This window comes from Asterias amurensis, chromosome 20 (genome assembly GCF_032118995.1).
Source record: "Asterias amurensis chromosome 20, ASM3211899v1".
Taxonomy (NCBI): domain Eukaryota; kingdom Metazoa; phylum Echinodermata; class Asteroidea; order Forcipulatida; family Asteriidae; genus Asterias; species Asterias amurensis.
The window spans coordinates 14,256,740-14,273,069 of record NC_092667.1 but is presented as its reverse complement, the minus strand read 5'-3'; the positions used below and the strand labels follow the sequence as shown (position 1 = coordinate 14,273,069).

Sequence of the window (16,330 nt, the reverse complement as noted above, 5' to 3'; positions counted from 1 at the left end):
TATGACAATCATGTGACAATCATGTGACAATCATGTGACAATCATGTGACAATCATGTGACAATAAACACACCCTCCCTGTTCCTCCCCGCTCAATGTTGTAAACCCAAAGCTGGATCGCAGACAGCGCAATGAGAGCCAACATTAAGCGGGGGGCATGGGACGGGGCCCAACGAGATAGGGCCAGGATTGTAGGTAAAACACATCAGTATGACTTCAATCAGGTTCACTGTTAAGTTTCAAACTTCTGTTGCTTTTTAACTTATTGATTAATTATGTGAAAAGTAGACGTTTTCAAAGAAAGTTAACAGTGATTGATTCCTGTGTTGTATTGTTCCTCTTATTTGAAAACATTTTAAAGTAATTTTTAGAGGGAATGTTAACAAATAGCAGCCCCTTTTTCAATGTAATATTTTGCAGCTTATTTTTTGTTTAAGGGTGATGTGAAACACAACTTCGCCAAGCGAAAAGAAAAAAAAAAACACTCAAAAGCAAGTTTTTCCGCATAACACATCCAATAAACCTAACATGTCATGTTACTCTGTTTGATAAGAAAGGCTTGATGGATTTTGGTTGATTTATACTAATATCCTATAGGAAATCTTGACCTTTATTTCTGAGTTGAATCTTTGTAACCAAGCAAAACCACTTTCAGCTCTTAATTATGGCAGATGTAGCTTGCGTCATCAACCTGTATCGTAGAAAAATAACCCAATGGTAATAAGCAGAAACTATGGATTCTTTATTCAGGCACTGCCCGTTTCTTTGTTCAGCTAACATTTCCAGTCTGTTGTTCTCAAACTGAAAGTGCCAGCCGTCAATTTCACAAAGAGTTAGGACTCTTCTTATCTCGAGTTAGAACGAGTTACTCGTCCTAACTTAGGATTAATCTTAAGGTCTGCATGCTGCAGTGCAGGGTTGGGACTCGTCCTAAGTCCTAAGATTAGTCTTAAGATTGTGAAATCAACGGCAGGTTATTAAGTAAACTTCATGGCAAATGCAAATGGTTGTCTTGTCTTTTCTATCTTTATACTGCTCTGTTTTACAAGAGGGCTCACTTTCAATTGGCTGCTAATAGTTTACTAAATAAAACAACAAAACAAAAATGTCCATTGTTTTTATTCCCCTTAGATGACAATGAGACTTTAGAATAATTAGCTGATGCAAACTGCTTACCAACCAAAAGGACCTATGGTATTAATGCAATTTAGTTAATGACCTGCAGAGTCTTTAAATGAAAATGTGTGACAAATGCTGTTTTAGGCTTTTGACCATTTTTGACAAATGCTGTTTTAGGCTTTGACCATTTTTGACAAATGATGTTTTAGGCTTTGACCATTTTTGACAAATGATGTTTTAGGCTTTTGCAAGTTCACTTGGAATTTGAGTCCCGAAACTGAGTTCTAGTAGGTTAAACAAGATTAGATTTGTTTGCCATTCATTAATGTTGGGAGGTAAAGGGGGCGTCCAGGGAACTCTAAATCTACAGGAAGTTTGTGGTCTTATTCCGTGACTGTGGCTAGACGCTTCGGAAACACCATAATGATAAATAATAAGGTGTACCTCCCTTTCTTACTGCTGTCTGTGGGATACTTGTGTCAAGGTTGTTATGTCATGGATTAAGGGAAAAGTGTCCAATTGGTTTTGTTGTCAATAACTGTAGTTAATAAGCAGGACAGTCCTTTTCGGAACTGAGAAGTCTCCCGGTTTAAAAAAAAATATACTCAGCGGTAGTTGAATATAGAGCAAGATAAGCTCTCAAACGAACATGATCTACCTGGCAAGTAGATACACACATGGCCAGCCATACAGACAGAACATTTCTCATTTCTTTAGATTGTGTGACCACCATCTTCTTAGTGTGCACGAATTTGGGGGAAGTCTCGGTTTAGTAATGTTGATTTCAGTCAGAGGGAAAAACAATACGGTGTTGTCTCATGACTAATAAATATGTCTATTGGATTTCCCCTGCAAATGGTTGTACACCTGGTTGGCTTGGATTTAATTAGTTCTTCAGAATCCTGTGGGCTAGATGGTTTCGTCGTTATGTTTTCGTCGGTTTTGATTGAAGATGTGGTGACAACTGTCTCTGCTATAACCACGTACAGGACGTCCTGTCTGAACTTGAAAAACCACTCTACTCTATTTTAGAACATGTTGTTGTTTACATGTCTTGTTTTGTGAGCTGTTGATTTCTGTATCAAATGGAAACATTGATTGAAGAGATCCAAATTAATTGCATGGGCTTTTGGGGTGATGGTGTTGAGCTTGAAAATTTTGAGTTTTGCCTTTCTTCTTACTGCCTTATGTGGTCTTGATATTACTTTTCGCCTGAAATGTGAGGGCACATCAAAATTAATTGCATTGGTTTTTGGGTAACGGTGTTGAGCCTAAATATCATCTTTTTCCCTTCTCCTTTCTGTCTTGTGTGGTTTTGAAGTTGCTATATTAAGTCTTTTCATATGGAACTAGAGGGAGCTTAGAAGCAGTATGACGTATGGTGCAAGTTTGCTGTGTGTGCTTTCTTACTTAAAGCAATAAATTTGAATATTTGGTCAGTGTTTGCACTTCCTCTAATATTAAATGACTTTTTAGAAATTATAGGATTTTAAACTTTTGCATGATGGGAGCAAAATTGGGTGAGGTTTCAAAATGAAAATTGCCATTTTAAAGATGAAATTTCAGGTTGTAGTATTTTTTTTGAAATTTTGTCTCAGAATAGGAAGTGGTGTTAGGCACTCAACAATGCAATCTTGTGTGATCTAACAATCTTATGACCAACAAACACAACGTCCGCCAAACTATTTCATCTGGTGTTTAGCTGAAAGCTAAGGTCTATCATCACTGTCTTTTCAGCCAATATTACGGATATGAAGTCCACTTTAATATGACCTCTGGTGTAGTAATACTTGTCCCTTGGGGTGGGGGGGGGGGTTTATGATTCAGCCCGTCTTAAAGGAAGGATATAACTTTGGTAATTACTCCAAAAATCAATGACCGTGAAAACTTATTTGCTAAAAAGCGCTGCACCTTTTGATAGAGAGGTTTTATAGAGAGGGATTTCAAACTAATTTTAATCTGAGAAATGTTTCTGCTTAAAACACATTCTCAAATTGTGTATTCCAATTCTGAATAGAGCAATGGAATTGATAATATAAAACATTGTGAGAAATGGCTCCCTCTGAAGTAAGGCAGTTTTTGAGAAATAGGTCATTTCTCACTCAAATAAAAAACAACAACTTGCTGAAGCTTTTTCTGAGGCATCTGAGAAAGCATACAATTTCTTGTGACAATAGTGTTTTTTCTCCATTATCTCGCAACTTCAACAACCAATTGAGTTCAAATTTTCACAGGTTTGTTATTTTGTGTATAATGTTGAGATACTTCAAGTGAGAATACTGGTCTTTGACAATAACCAAAACTATACTTGCCTTTAAGAGGGTCATTGAATGGGTTTGACTTCCCAAGACTGGCCTAGACTTCCCAAGACTGCCCCTGGCAATTACTCATAAGACATAGACAGCAAGCTGTCATGTTCATACACCCAAATATCCTGTAGTGATCATGACATGTTTCTATTGACCAGAGGTCTAATTTCATCAAACTTGTAGATGCTCAAACTTCAAGCACAGAAAAGCTTTGTTAATTTATAGACCCCTATAAACTATCTAAACAAACCGAGTTGCTACAAGCAAGTGAGAAATTTAATACAAGCTGAATAGTATATTAATCGTAACCCAAAACTGACATCCTCTTAAAATGGTCAAACAACTGTCTTCTTTTTCTTGAAATTCTTAAATCTTCCAGGGATAAACGTCTTGTGTTTGTCTCTAACCTCAACTATGACTTTTTGGTCGCTAGGTGGTAGTAGATCTACCAGTTAAATCCATCGTTTCGGCTGTTTGCGCATGCTCAGAACTACGTAAACAATGGAAATTTACCTGGTTAATCTGCTGCCACCTAGCGTTCTTAAGTCTTCCATGGGGCTGTTTATAACGAGGTGGCTTCATTTAATCTCAATGAGGGCGCTGTTCATACCAGGGGCCAGCCTAATTTGCAACTTTTATTCTTTTAATTAACAAATAAATTAATTAATTGTCCAACCTAAAATCAAATAAATCCATTTATCTTCTGACCATCCTTACACAGATCTGGTGGTATCAAGTTTGACAGTAGGAAGCGTCTCAAGGTCGCGGCGTTCAGTGGACAGCTTTGCAGCGCCGTCGCAGTGGACCAACGGCACAAAACCTGGGCAGTCACAGCATAGGAAACCCCTGCACAGGAGACCCCCTCTAAGAGAGGAAAAAACCGCAGCGACTGTCTTGGAGGAATTGGACCTTGATAGCCGGACGACTTATTTGGAGACCATTGTGGAGGAGCTCGGCGAGACTATGACCAGAATGCAATCAACTATCAGGAACCTCTCTAAGCAGGTTAGTTTTATGATGATGGGCCCAGGCCCTCTTATGCCGTGGTCTTGGCATCGGTGCCCCTTCAAAACTTTCCCTTAGTCTTTAAAAGATTCTCCAGCGAAAGTGCCCTTGAAAATGGCCTTGCCCTGTCAAAGATGAAATTCCAGACCTTCTGTTTTGTTCTCGGCCTCCCTCTGCTTGGTTTTTCATCCTCATTTACAAGTATAATCTTCAAACCACTAGACTCTGAAAACCCAGTGTATGGCGACACAATACTAGGACTCTAAAAAGGGCAAATCTTTCTGTATATACCCAAACCAAATAGTGCACTCCTATAGTTGGGCGTGGTTTGCACTAGCCCCATGTGTAAATATCTATTGACTAGTGTTGCTTCCGAAAAGGACCTGTGGCTTACGATTCTTTTGTTGTCAACCACTGATTATTTTCAGAACCAATATTACTCAAAAGAGATTTACACTCGGTGCTGCTGCAAACCTCACCTTGATTATACTTCCACCATGTAAAGTTTCAAATCCTACTCTTATACTGTCCATCATATCATAAAAAAACTTATACAAAAAGAGAAAATTAACTGGTTTTTATTTTTCTTTGTTTTTTTTTTCTTCCTTTTTTCAGGTGAAATCTCTGCGAAGGGAGCGGAAAAAGAAAGCCCTTCCTCAAGATTGATGACAGAGAGAGTCAAATGCAGGTCATTTCATCAAAGTATCCTTCTTTTTACTGTCAACTTTTAGGATTCTTTTCCTTCAAGAAACTTATAAGAAAAACAATGTCTTTATGTCATCTGCGGGTTTTATTGTGGTGTATTTTTGTAAAAAAAAAAACTTTAAAAAATAACAGGAATTTATATTGTATTTTCTTTATGAATTAAAAAAAAAAAACGAGGGTTCTAAAATCATACATCAATGAGCAGAAAGATTGACTTAATTGTAGATTGTACTTATTGCATTATGGTCTGAAATGTACTTGATTTACCATCCAATCATACTTAGTGTGTGTCATCTTCCTGCTTAGTGGGAAACCCTGCTAAGCTGGTATGGATTTTTCTGCTTATCATCGGTGTATAGTCGGGAGCCCTGGTAATTGACTGCTGGGTGGTGCTACGATACATATATTTTGTATTCTCTTTGAGGGTAAAGGAGACAGGAATAAGACCTGCTTATTTACTTAGGCCATTGGGGTCATACCTTTTCAATCTTTCTCAACGTCAACTTAGAGTAGGAATGCTGGGGGTCAGTAGTGCAGGGCCTAATTTCATGGCTCTGCTTACCGCCAAATTCTACTCTTATGGTCACCATTCTCTGCTTACTGTGCAAGTGCTGAATATCTGCACTAGATGTGTCACCGAAGAATGCTTAGTAACGTGGAGTACGGTATGTACGCAAGCAAAGATTCCCCGCTAACCAGGGCCCATGCTTAGCATAAAAATTTGCTTAGCATGAAATTTCTTCCTTGATAAAAACAGGATTACCAACCAAATTTCCATGTGATTTTCAGGATGAGCAAACAACAGCTGAGTACCAGTAACAAGCAGTATGCAACAAATGGAAATTTGGTTGGTAATCCTGTTTTTATCAAGGAAGAAATTTCATGCTAAGCAAATTGTTGTGCTTAGCAGCTCTATGAAATTGGGCCCTGTTCTCTGATTCTGTCAGCATCGACTCTTAGCTTGCAGTAGAGCCATGAAATGGGACCCTTATTGCAAATTATATCTTCTAAATTATTTAAGTAAGTTTATCTTATTACACTGTCTGTGATTAGACGATCATTTTTATCCTGTAATTAGTGACTAAGGGAATAAGGGAAGGGTTCTTTAATACTTGGGGAGGGGGGGGGGGTGTTTCCTTGCCATGATCTGGTGAAGAACTAATGGAAAGCTATTTTTATGAATCGGTGAGGCAATGCGACTAAGTTTCACCAGATGTGAGGCTGCATACATGTACCATCAGTATTTTCCTCAAATCGTTATCTAAAACACTTAAACATGAGTGAACTGAACACATAAGGGCATGATTTTACAAAGCGCTAGGACTTATTAAGTTTTGTATCAATTGTAATTCCTTAGCGATGTGTGATGTCACAAAGCAAATCACTATGGCAGCTCATCTGAAGATAAATCTCAGGTTGCCAGCTACAGCTACGGCTACGGCTGTCGCTAAGTGTTGTTGCTAAGGATGTTCTATACTTCAAGGCAAGGTGACGCAGAGACATAGCCAGAGTTGTAGCCGCCAATTCAGATACAGCTTCTGTGTTTTGTGAAATCGTGCCCAGGACCTAATGGACCATTATCATGGTGCCGCCATCTTGGTTTCCTCCCATTCAAATCAATGTAACCAAACCGAGGCTGGAAGGACAAATAGTCTGGTTCCTTTTTGTATTATCATTCATTACTGATATTGGATACAGGGATTATGGCTAAGATGGTGACACCATGGTAATGGTCAATTCTACTACACAAGTCAAAACCAATATACTCCTTGCTTTGGCTGGTTACCGTAGTAAGTTTTTTTGTCTTTAAATGAATATTTACCCCAAAAATAATATTCCAGCTCTAAAGTGGTTGGAAGTACTATGGTGGATATTAAAACAGCGGTGCTATTAAAGGAATAAGCAGTTTTAGGTGAAATTTTATTTAATTTCTTTCTTGTAATTGTTGAGGCTTTTAATTAGTAAGTAATTAATGTGGGTATGATTAGTTCCATAGTTGTTGATTTTAGAATATTCTGTAGTTTTTTATCACATAGTTATATTAAATCCAAACTATTTAATGCTGTTGATAATCTGTTTATTTGAAAGACGGCCCTACAGTTCCACGGCATTTAAAGGTTGAGATGCTTCTGACTGGCATGCCCCAGTCACGTGAAACTGACAAAATAGGGAAACTGCTAGCATTGGGGCTAGGTGGCTCGGTTGGTAGATTGCTGCCATGTTAATCCAGTGATCGCTAACCAATCTTTCTTTATTCAACCAACATTATTTATAGTCTTATTCTTCATAAATAACGATGTGAAATTTTGACATGACCGGAAATTGGTTTTTCAATTGATGATTCTAATTTGTATTAATATCTGGTTATGATACATTATTGGCATTTGGGAGTTTGTAAAATACTGTCATTCCTCCATGACACCATGTAACCAACTTGTTGAAGTCCCTGTCCTTACCCAAAGGACTGGTATTGGGTTTATGTGTATACTTATGTATGCCAGATTTAACTGCGAATCTCCAGAACCATGGAGGCCATGTGAAATGATGTGAGGTCAAAGGTGATTATAGACGTGGGCTCAGCGAGCCTGGAAGTTTGACATCAGATGTTCAGGCTAGTGTTGAGTGTGCATGGTTTTATTAACAACAGTATAAGACAATCCTGTTCCAAGACTAGTTAAAGTGGCAAACATGGGCTCAGTTTACAAATCAAGCTCATGTGTTCTATTGGTTTCTTTTTGGTATTTTTGACTGAGTTTCTCACTTGAAATGGTACAGTAAAAGAGTGACAACAAAAACTCACAATTTTTCAAAGGTGCTCTCCGAGATAAGATTTCCTTTCTTATCAATTTGTAAAAGTTTAAAGAGATAAACATAACATTTGATGCTGCTATGTCTTGTTGCAAGTCTTCTTGGCCATAATAAGAGGTCTTTTACAAAAGTCAAATTTAAGTTATATTTAGTAAGTCAAGTTGGAACTGGCCAAATTGTATGGAAACGGAGATGTTTTAGCTAAGTATCCATTGAAACATAAATTATAAATAAGCAAATTTTAGTATATTTCATTTCTGGTTGGTGCTAGCGAAGACCCTTTTTAGAATCCTGTATGTACTTCATTGAATCGTCAAAGACCACAAGGCAAAATGCAGGTTAAAGAATTAAAAAAATAGATTTATTATTATAAGTGACATTCTTGAAGTGTTTTTTTATTTGTTTTGTATCATAAATGGTAGCTGATAATACAAACTCTTGTAGCCATAATATACCCATTTGTCATACACTTTTAACACTTATTTATATATTTCTTTATTTTTGTGTCAATTTAACTGGGAACCCCATTTGGTTGTTTTTACCATTTAGTATGTTAAACAGTGATTTTTTTTCTTTTTTTTGTACAGTAGGGAGCTTTAAAGATGTTTTTTTATTTTTTATCTAGGAATGTATTTAGATTAAGAAGAGAAAGGGGAAAGACAGGTGGGTAACAACTACTTGAAGTATTTAAAATGTAATGAGCAATAACTTATGCTGCTGGTTTTGATTTTGTTAAATTCATTTTCCGAATAAATGTCCATTTCTATGGAGATTTTCGTGCTCTTGTTTTATCAGATTATCGGTTTCAGTCCTAAGATGAGTTTGGACTTTTGTACCTGGAGGAGGCCTTAAATTTAGGCCTCGTGCATTGTAGAGAAAAATGCATAAGGCTTTGAAAAATTTGAAAAAATACGCAAAATTTGAAAAAGGCACAAGGCTACAGGAATGTGAATTTTAGAGCAAGATTTTGCTTTTAAGTGCATGAAGTGCACTTGTGCATTTTTCTGAAGCGCCTTGTGCATTTATAAAATTTTGCTCTAAAATGCACAAGGCTATATAAAGCCTTGTGAATTCATCAAATTGCGCTCTAAAATGCACAAGGCTATATAAAGCCTTGTGAATTTATCAAATTTCGCTCTAAAATGCACAAGGCTATATAAAGCCTTGTGAATTTATCAAATTTCGCTCTAAAATTCACAAGGCTATAGCCTTGTGTATTATTCAAATTGCGCTCTAAAATGCACAAGGCTTAGCCTTGTGAATTTATCAATTTGTGCTATAAAATTCACAATGCTAAGGCTATAGCCTTGTGAATTTATCAAATTTTGCTCTAAAATGCACAAGGCTATAGCCTTGTGAATTTATCAAGTTTCGCTCTAAAATGCACAAAGCCTTGTGAATTTATCAAATTTCGCTCTAAATTTCACAAGGCCTTGTGAATTTATCAACTTTTGCTCTAAAATTCACAAGGCTATATATATAGCCTTGTGAATTTATCAAATTTCGCTCTAAGTGAATTTATCAAATTGCGCTCTAAAATGCACAAGGCCTTGTGAATTTATCAAATTTTGCTCTAAAAATCACAAGGCCTTGTGAATTTATCAAATTTTGCTCTAAAATTCACAAGGCTATATATAGCCTTGTGAATTTATTAAATTTCGCTCTAAAATGCATAAGGTGAATTTATCAAATTCTTCTCTAAAATGCACAAGGCTATAGCCTTGTGAATTTATCAAATTTCGCTCTACAATACACAAAGCCTTGTGATTTTATCAAACTTTGCTGTAAATTTCTAAAGGCTTTAGCCTTGTGAACTTATTAACTTTTGCTCTAAAAATCACAAGGCTACAGCCTTGTGAGTTTATCAAATTTTGCTCTAAAAATTGTGAATTTATCAAATTTCGCTCTAAAAAGGACAAGGCTATAGCCTTGTGATTTTATCAAATTTCGCTCTAAAACGCACAAGGCCTTGTGAATTTATCAACTTTTGTTCTAAAACGCACAAGGCTATAGCCTTGTGAGCTTATCAAATTTTGCTCTAAAAATTGTGAATTTATCAAATTTCGCTCTAAAAAGGACAAGGCTATAGCCTTGTGATTTTATCAAATTTCGCTCTAAAACGCACAAGGCCTTGTGAATTTATCAACTTTCGCTCTAAAACGCACAAGGCCTTGTGAATTTATCAAATTTCGCTCTAAAATTCACAAGGCTATAGCCTTGTGAATTTATCAAATTTTGGTCTAAAATTCACAAGGCTATAGCCTTGTGAATTTATCAAATTTCGCTCTAAAATTCACAAGGCTATAGCCTTGTGAATTTATCAAATTGCGCTCTAAAATGCACAAGGGTATAGCCTTGTGATTTTATCAAATTTCGTTCTAAAATGCACAAGGCTATAGCCTTGTGAATTTATCAAATTTCGCTCTAAAATGCACAAGGCTATAGCCTTGTGAATTTATCAAATTTTGCTCTAAAATGCACAAGGCTATAGCCTTGTGAATTTATCAAATCGCGCTCTAAAATGCACAAGGCTATAGCCATGTGAATTTATCAAATTTTGCTCTAAAATGCACAAGGCTATATAGCCTTGTGAATTTTTTAACTTTTGCTCTAAAATGCACAAGGCTATAGCCTGGTGAATTTATCAAATCGCGCTCTAAAATGCACAAGGCTATAGCCTTGTGAATTTTTTAACTTTTGCTCTAAAATGCACAAGGCTATAGCCTGGTGAATTTATCAAATTTTGCTCTAAAAATCACAAGGCTATAGCCTTGTGAATTTATCAAATTTTGCTCTAAAATGCACAAGGCTATAGCCTTGTGAATTTATCAAATCGCGCTCTAAAATGCACAAGGCTATAGCCTTGTGAATTTTTTAACTTTTGCTCTAAAATGCACAAGGCTATAGCCTGGTGAATTTATCAAATTTCGTTCTAAAACGCACAAGGCTATAGCCTTGTGAATTTATCAAATTTCGCTCTAAAATGCACAAGGCTATAGCCTTGTGAATTTATCAAATTGCGCTCTAAAATGCACAAGGCTATAATATAAACCTTGTGATTTTATCAAATTTCGTTCTAAAACGCACAAGGCTATAGCCTTGTGAATTTATCAAATTTTGCTCTAAAATGCACAAGGCTATAGCCATGTGAATTTATCAAATTTTGCTCTAAAATGCACAAGGCTATATAGCCTTGTGAATTTTTTAACTTTTGCTCTAAAATGCACAAGGCTATAGCCTGGTGAATTTATCAAATCGCGCTCTAAAATGCACAAGGCTATAGCCTTGTGAATTTTTTAACTTTTGCTCTAAAATGCACAAGGCTATAGCCTGGTGAATTTATCAAATTTTGCTCTAAAAATCACAAGGCTATAGCCTTGTGAATTTATCAAATTTTGCTCTAAAATGCACAAGGCTATAGCCTTGTGAATTTATCAAATCGCGCTCTAAAATGCACAAGGCTATAGCCATGTGAATTTATCAAATTTTGCTCTAAAATGCACAAGGCTATATAGCCTTGTGAATTTTTTAACTTTTGCTCTAAAATGCACAAGGCTATAGCCTGGTGAATTTATCAAATCGCGCTCTAAAATGCACAAGGCTATAGCCTTGTGAATTTTTTAACTTTTGCTCTAAAATGCACAAGGCTATAGCCTGGTGAATTTATCAAATTTTGCTCTAAAAATCACAAGGCTATAGCCTTGTGAATTTATCAAATTTTGCTCTAAAATGCACAAGGCTATAGCCTTGTGAATTTATCAAATCGCGCTCTAAAATGCACAAGGCTATAGCCTTGTGAATTTTTTAACTTTTGCTCTAAAATGCACAAGGCTATAGCCTGGTGAATTTATCAAATTTTGCTCTAAAAATCACAAGGCTATAGCCTTGTGAATTTATCAAATTTCGCTTTAAAAATCACAAGGCTATAGCCTTGTGATTTTATCAAATTTCGCTCTAAAATGCACAAGGCTATAGCCTTGTGAATTTTTTAACTTTTGTTCTAAAATGCACAAGGCTATAGCCTGGTGAATTTATCAAATTTTGCTCTAAAAATCACAAGGCTATAGCCTTGTGAATTTATCAAATTTTGCTCTAAAATGCACAAGGCTATAGCCTTGTGAATTTATCAAATCGCGCTCTAAAATGCACAAGGCTATAGCCTTGTGAATTTTTTAACTTTTGCTCTAAAATGCACAAGGCTATAGCCTGGTGAATTTATCAAATTTTGCTCTAAAAATCACAAGGCTATAGCCTTGTGAATTTATCAAATTTTGCTCTAAAATGCACAAGGCTATAGCCTTGTGAATTTATCAAATCGCGCTCTAAAATGCACAAGGCTATAGCCATGTGAATTTATCAAATTTTGCTCTAAAATGCACAAGGCTATATAGCCTTGTGAATTTTTTAACTTTTGCTCTAAAATGCACAAGGCTATAGCCTGGTGAATTTATCAAATCGCGCTCTAAAATGCACAAGGCTATAGCCTTGTGAATTTTTTAACTTTTGCTCTAAAATGCACAAGGCTATAGCCTGGTGAATTTATCAAATTTTGCTCTAAAAATCACAAGGCTATAGCCTTGTGAATTTATCAAATTTTGCTCTAAAATGCACAAGGCTATAGCCTTGTGAATTTATCAAATCGCGCTCTAAAATGCACAAGGCTATAGCCTTGTGAATTTTTTAACTTTTGCTCTAAAATGCACAAGGCTATAGCCTGGTGAATTTATCAAATTTCGTTCTAAAACGCACAAGGCTATAGCCTTGTGAATTTATCAAATTTCGCTCTAAAATGCACAAGGCTATAGCCTTGTGAATTTATCAAATTGCGCTCTAAAATGCACAAGGCTATAATATAAACCTTGTGATTTTATCAAATTTCGTTCTAAAACGCACAAGGCTATAGCCTTGTGAATTTATCAAATTTTGCTCTAAAATGCACAAGGCTATAGCCATGTGAATTTATCAAATTTTGCTCTAAAATGCACAAGGCTATATAGCCTTGTGAATTTTTTAACTTTTGCTCTAAAATGCACAAGGCTATAGCCTGGTGAATTTATCAAATCGCGCTCTAAAATGCACAAGGCTATAGCCTTGTGAATTTTTTAACTTTTGCTCTAAAATGCACAAGGCTATAGCCTGGTGAATTTATCAAATTTTGCTCTAAAAATCACAAGGCTATAGCCTTGTGAATTTATCAAATTTTGCTCTAAAATGCACAAGGCTATAGCCTTGTGAATTTATCAAATCGCGCTCTAAAATGCACAAGGCTATAGCCATGTGAATTTATCAAATTTTGCTCTAAAATGCACAAGGCTATATAGCCTTGTGAATTTTTTAACTTTTGCTCTAAAATGCACAAGGCTATAGCCTGGTGAATTTATCAAATCGCGCTCTAAAATGCACAAGGCTATAGCCTTGTGAATTTTTTAACTTTTGCTCTAAAATGCACAAGGCTATAGCCTGGTGAATTTATCAAATTTTGCTCTAAAAATCACAAGGCTATAGCCTTGTGAATTTATCAAATTTTGCTCTAAAATGCACAAGGCTATAGCCTTGTGAATTTATCAAATCGCGCTCTAAAATGCACAAGGCTATAGCCTTGTGAATTTTTTAACTTTTGCTCTAAAATGCACAAGGCTATAGCCTGGTGAATTTATCAAATTTTGCTCTAAAAATCACAAGGCTATAGCCTTGTGAATTTATCAAATTTCGCTTTAAAAATCACAAGGCTATAGCCTTGTGATTTTATCAAATTTCGCTCTAAAATGCACAAGGCTATAGCCTTGTGAATTTTTTAACTTTTGTTCTAAAATGCACAAGGCTATATAGCCTGGTGAATTTATCAAATTTTGCTCTAAAAATCACAAGGCTATAGCCTTGTGAATTTATCAAATTTTGCTCTAAAATGCACAAGGCTATAGCCTTGTGAATTTATCAAATCGCGCTCTAAAATGCACAAGGCTATAGCCTTGTGAATTTTTTAACTTTTGCTCTAAAATGCACAAGGCTATAGCCTGGTGAATTTATCAAATTTTGCTCTAAAAATCACAAGGCTATAGCCTTGTGAATTTATCAAATTTCGCTTTAAAAATCACAAGGCTATAGTCTTGTGATTTTATCAAATTTCGCTCTAAAATGCACAAGGCTATAGCCTTGTGAATTTTTTAACTTTTGTTCTAAAACGCACAAGGCTATAGCCTTGTGAATTTATCAAATTTTGCTCTAAAAATCACAAGGCCTTGTGAATTTATCAAATTTCGCTCTAAAAATCACAAGGCTATAGCCTTGTGATTTTATCAAATTTCGCTCTAAAACACACAAGGCTTATAGCCTTGTGAATTTATCAAATTTTGCTCTAAAATGCACAAGGCTATAGCCTTGTGAATTTATCAAATTTTGCTCTAAAATGCACAAGGCTATAGCCTTGTGAATTTATCAAATTTCACTCTAAAATTCACAAGGCTATAACCTTGTGAATTTATCAAATTTTGCTCTAAAATGCACAAAGCTATAGCCTTGTGAATTTATCAAATTTTGCTGTAAATTTCTAAAGGCTATAGCCTTGTTAATTTATCAAATTTTGCTCTAAAAATCACAAGGCTATAAATTTATCAAATTGCGCTCTAAAATGCAGAAGGCTATAGCCTTGTGAATTTAACAAATTTCGCTCTAAAACGCACAAGGCTATAGCCTTGTGAATTTATCAAATTTCGCTTTAAAAATCACAAGGCTGTGATTTTATCAAATTTCGCTCTAAAACGCACAAGGCCTTGTGAATTTTTTACCTTTTGTTCTAAAACGCACAAGGCCTTGTGAATTTATCAAATTTTGCTCTAAAAATCACAAGGCTATAAATTTATCAAATTGCGCTCTTAAATGCACAAGGCTATAGCCTTGTGATTTTTTTTAATTTTTGCTATAAAATGCACAAGGCTATAGCCTTGTGAATTTATCAAATTTCGCTCTAAAACGCACAAGGCTATAGCCTTGTGAATTTATCAAATTTCGCTTTAAAAATCACAAGGCTATAGCCTTGTGATTTTATCAAATTTCGCTCTAAAACGCACAAGGCTATAGCCTTGTGAATTTATCAAATTTTGCTCTAAAAATCACAAGGCCTTTTGAATTTATCAAATTCCGCCCTAAAAATCACAAGGCTATAGCCTTGTGATTTTATCAAATTTCGCTCTAAAACACACAAGGCTATAGCCTTGTGCATTTATCAAATTTTGCTCTAAAAATCACAAGGCCTTTTGAATTTATCAAATTCCGCCCTAAAAATCACAAGGCTATATATAGCCTTGTGAATTTATCAAATTTCGCTCTAAAATGCACAAGGCTATAGCCTTGTGAATTTATCAAATTTCGCTCTAAAATGCACAAGGCTATAGCCTTGTGAATTTTTTAACTTTTGCTCTAAAATGCACAAGGCTATAGCCTGGTGAATTTATCAAATTTTGCTCTAAAAATCACAAGGCTATAGCCTTGTGAATTTATCAAATTTTGCTCTAAAATGCACAAGGCTATAGCCTTGTGAATTTATCAAATCGCGCTCTAAAATGCACAAGGCTATAGCCTTGTGAATTTTTTAACTTTTGCTCTAAAATGCACAAGGCTATAGCCTGGTGAATTTATCAAATTTCGTTCTAAAACGCACAAGGCTATAGCCTTGTGAATTTATCAAATTTCGCTCTAAAATGCACAAGGCTATAGCCTTGTGAATTTATCAAATTGCGCTCTAAAATGCACAAGGCTATAGCCTTGTGATTTTATCAAATTTCGTTCTAAAACGCACAAGGCTATAGCCTTGTGAATTTATCAAATTGCGCTCTAAAATGCACAAGGCTATAGCCATGTGAATTTATCAAATTTTGCTCTAAAATGCACAAGGCTATATAGCCTTGTGAATTTTTTAACTTTTGCTCTAAAATGCACAAGGCTATAGCCTGGTGAATTTATCAAATCGCGCTCTAAAATGCACAAGGCTATAGCCTTGTGAATTTTTTAACTTTTGCTCTAAAATGCACAAGGCTATAGCCTGGTGAATTTATCAAATTTTGCTCTAAAAATCACAAGGCTATAGCCTTGTGAATTTATCAAATTTTGCTCTAAAATGCACAAGGCTATAGCCTTGTGAATTTATCAAATCGCGCTCTAAAATGCACAAGGCTATAGCCATGTGAATTTATCAAATTTTGCTCTAAAATGCACAAGGCTATATAGCCTTGTGAATTTTTTAACTTTTGCTCTAAAATGCACAAGGCTATAGCCTGGTGAATTTATCAAATCGCGCTCTAAAATGCACAAGGCTATAGCCTTGTGAATTTTTTAACTTTTGCTCTAAAATGCACAAGGCTATAGCCTGGTGAATTTATCAAATTTTGC

At 35.6% G+C, this 16,330-nt stretch overlaps 1 protein-coding gene across 4 annotated transcripts in view; it reads left to right on the top strand.

Moving 5' to 3' along the window:
- LOC139952064 (peroxidasin homolog) overlaps positions 1–8,729 on the top strand; it is a 70,415-nt gene extending 61,686 nt beyond the window's left edge. For 3 of the 4 annotated variants that reach the window (XM_071951006.1, XM_071951005.1, XM_071951002.1), the window contains 2 exons: positions 4,149–4,432; positions 5,048–8,729. In XM_071951006.1, coding sequence (XP_071807107.1) covers positions 4,149–4,432; positions 5,048–5,098 — 335 coding nt within the window. In that variant the 3' untranslated portion in view covers positions 5,099–8,729. The remainder of the gene's footprint in view (positions 1–4,148; positions 4,433–5,047) is intronic. The other variant, XM_071951004.1, reaches the window with a different exon arrangement.
- Positions 8,730–16,330: the final 7,601 nt, after the last annotated feature.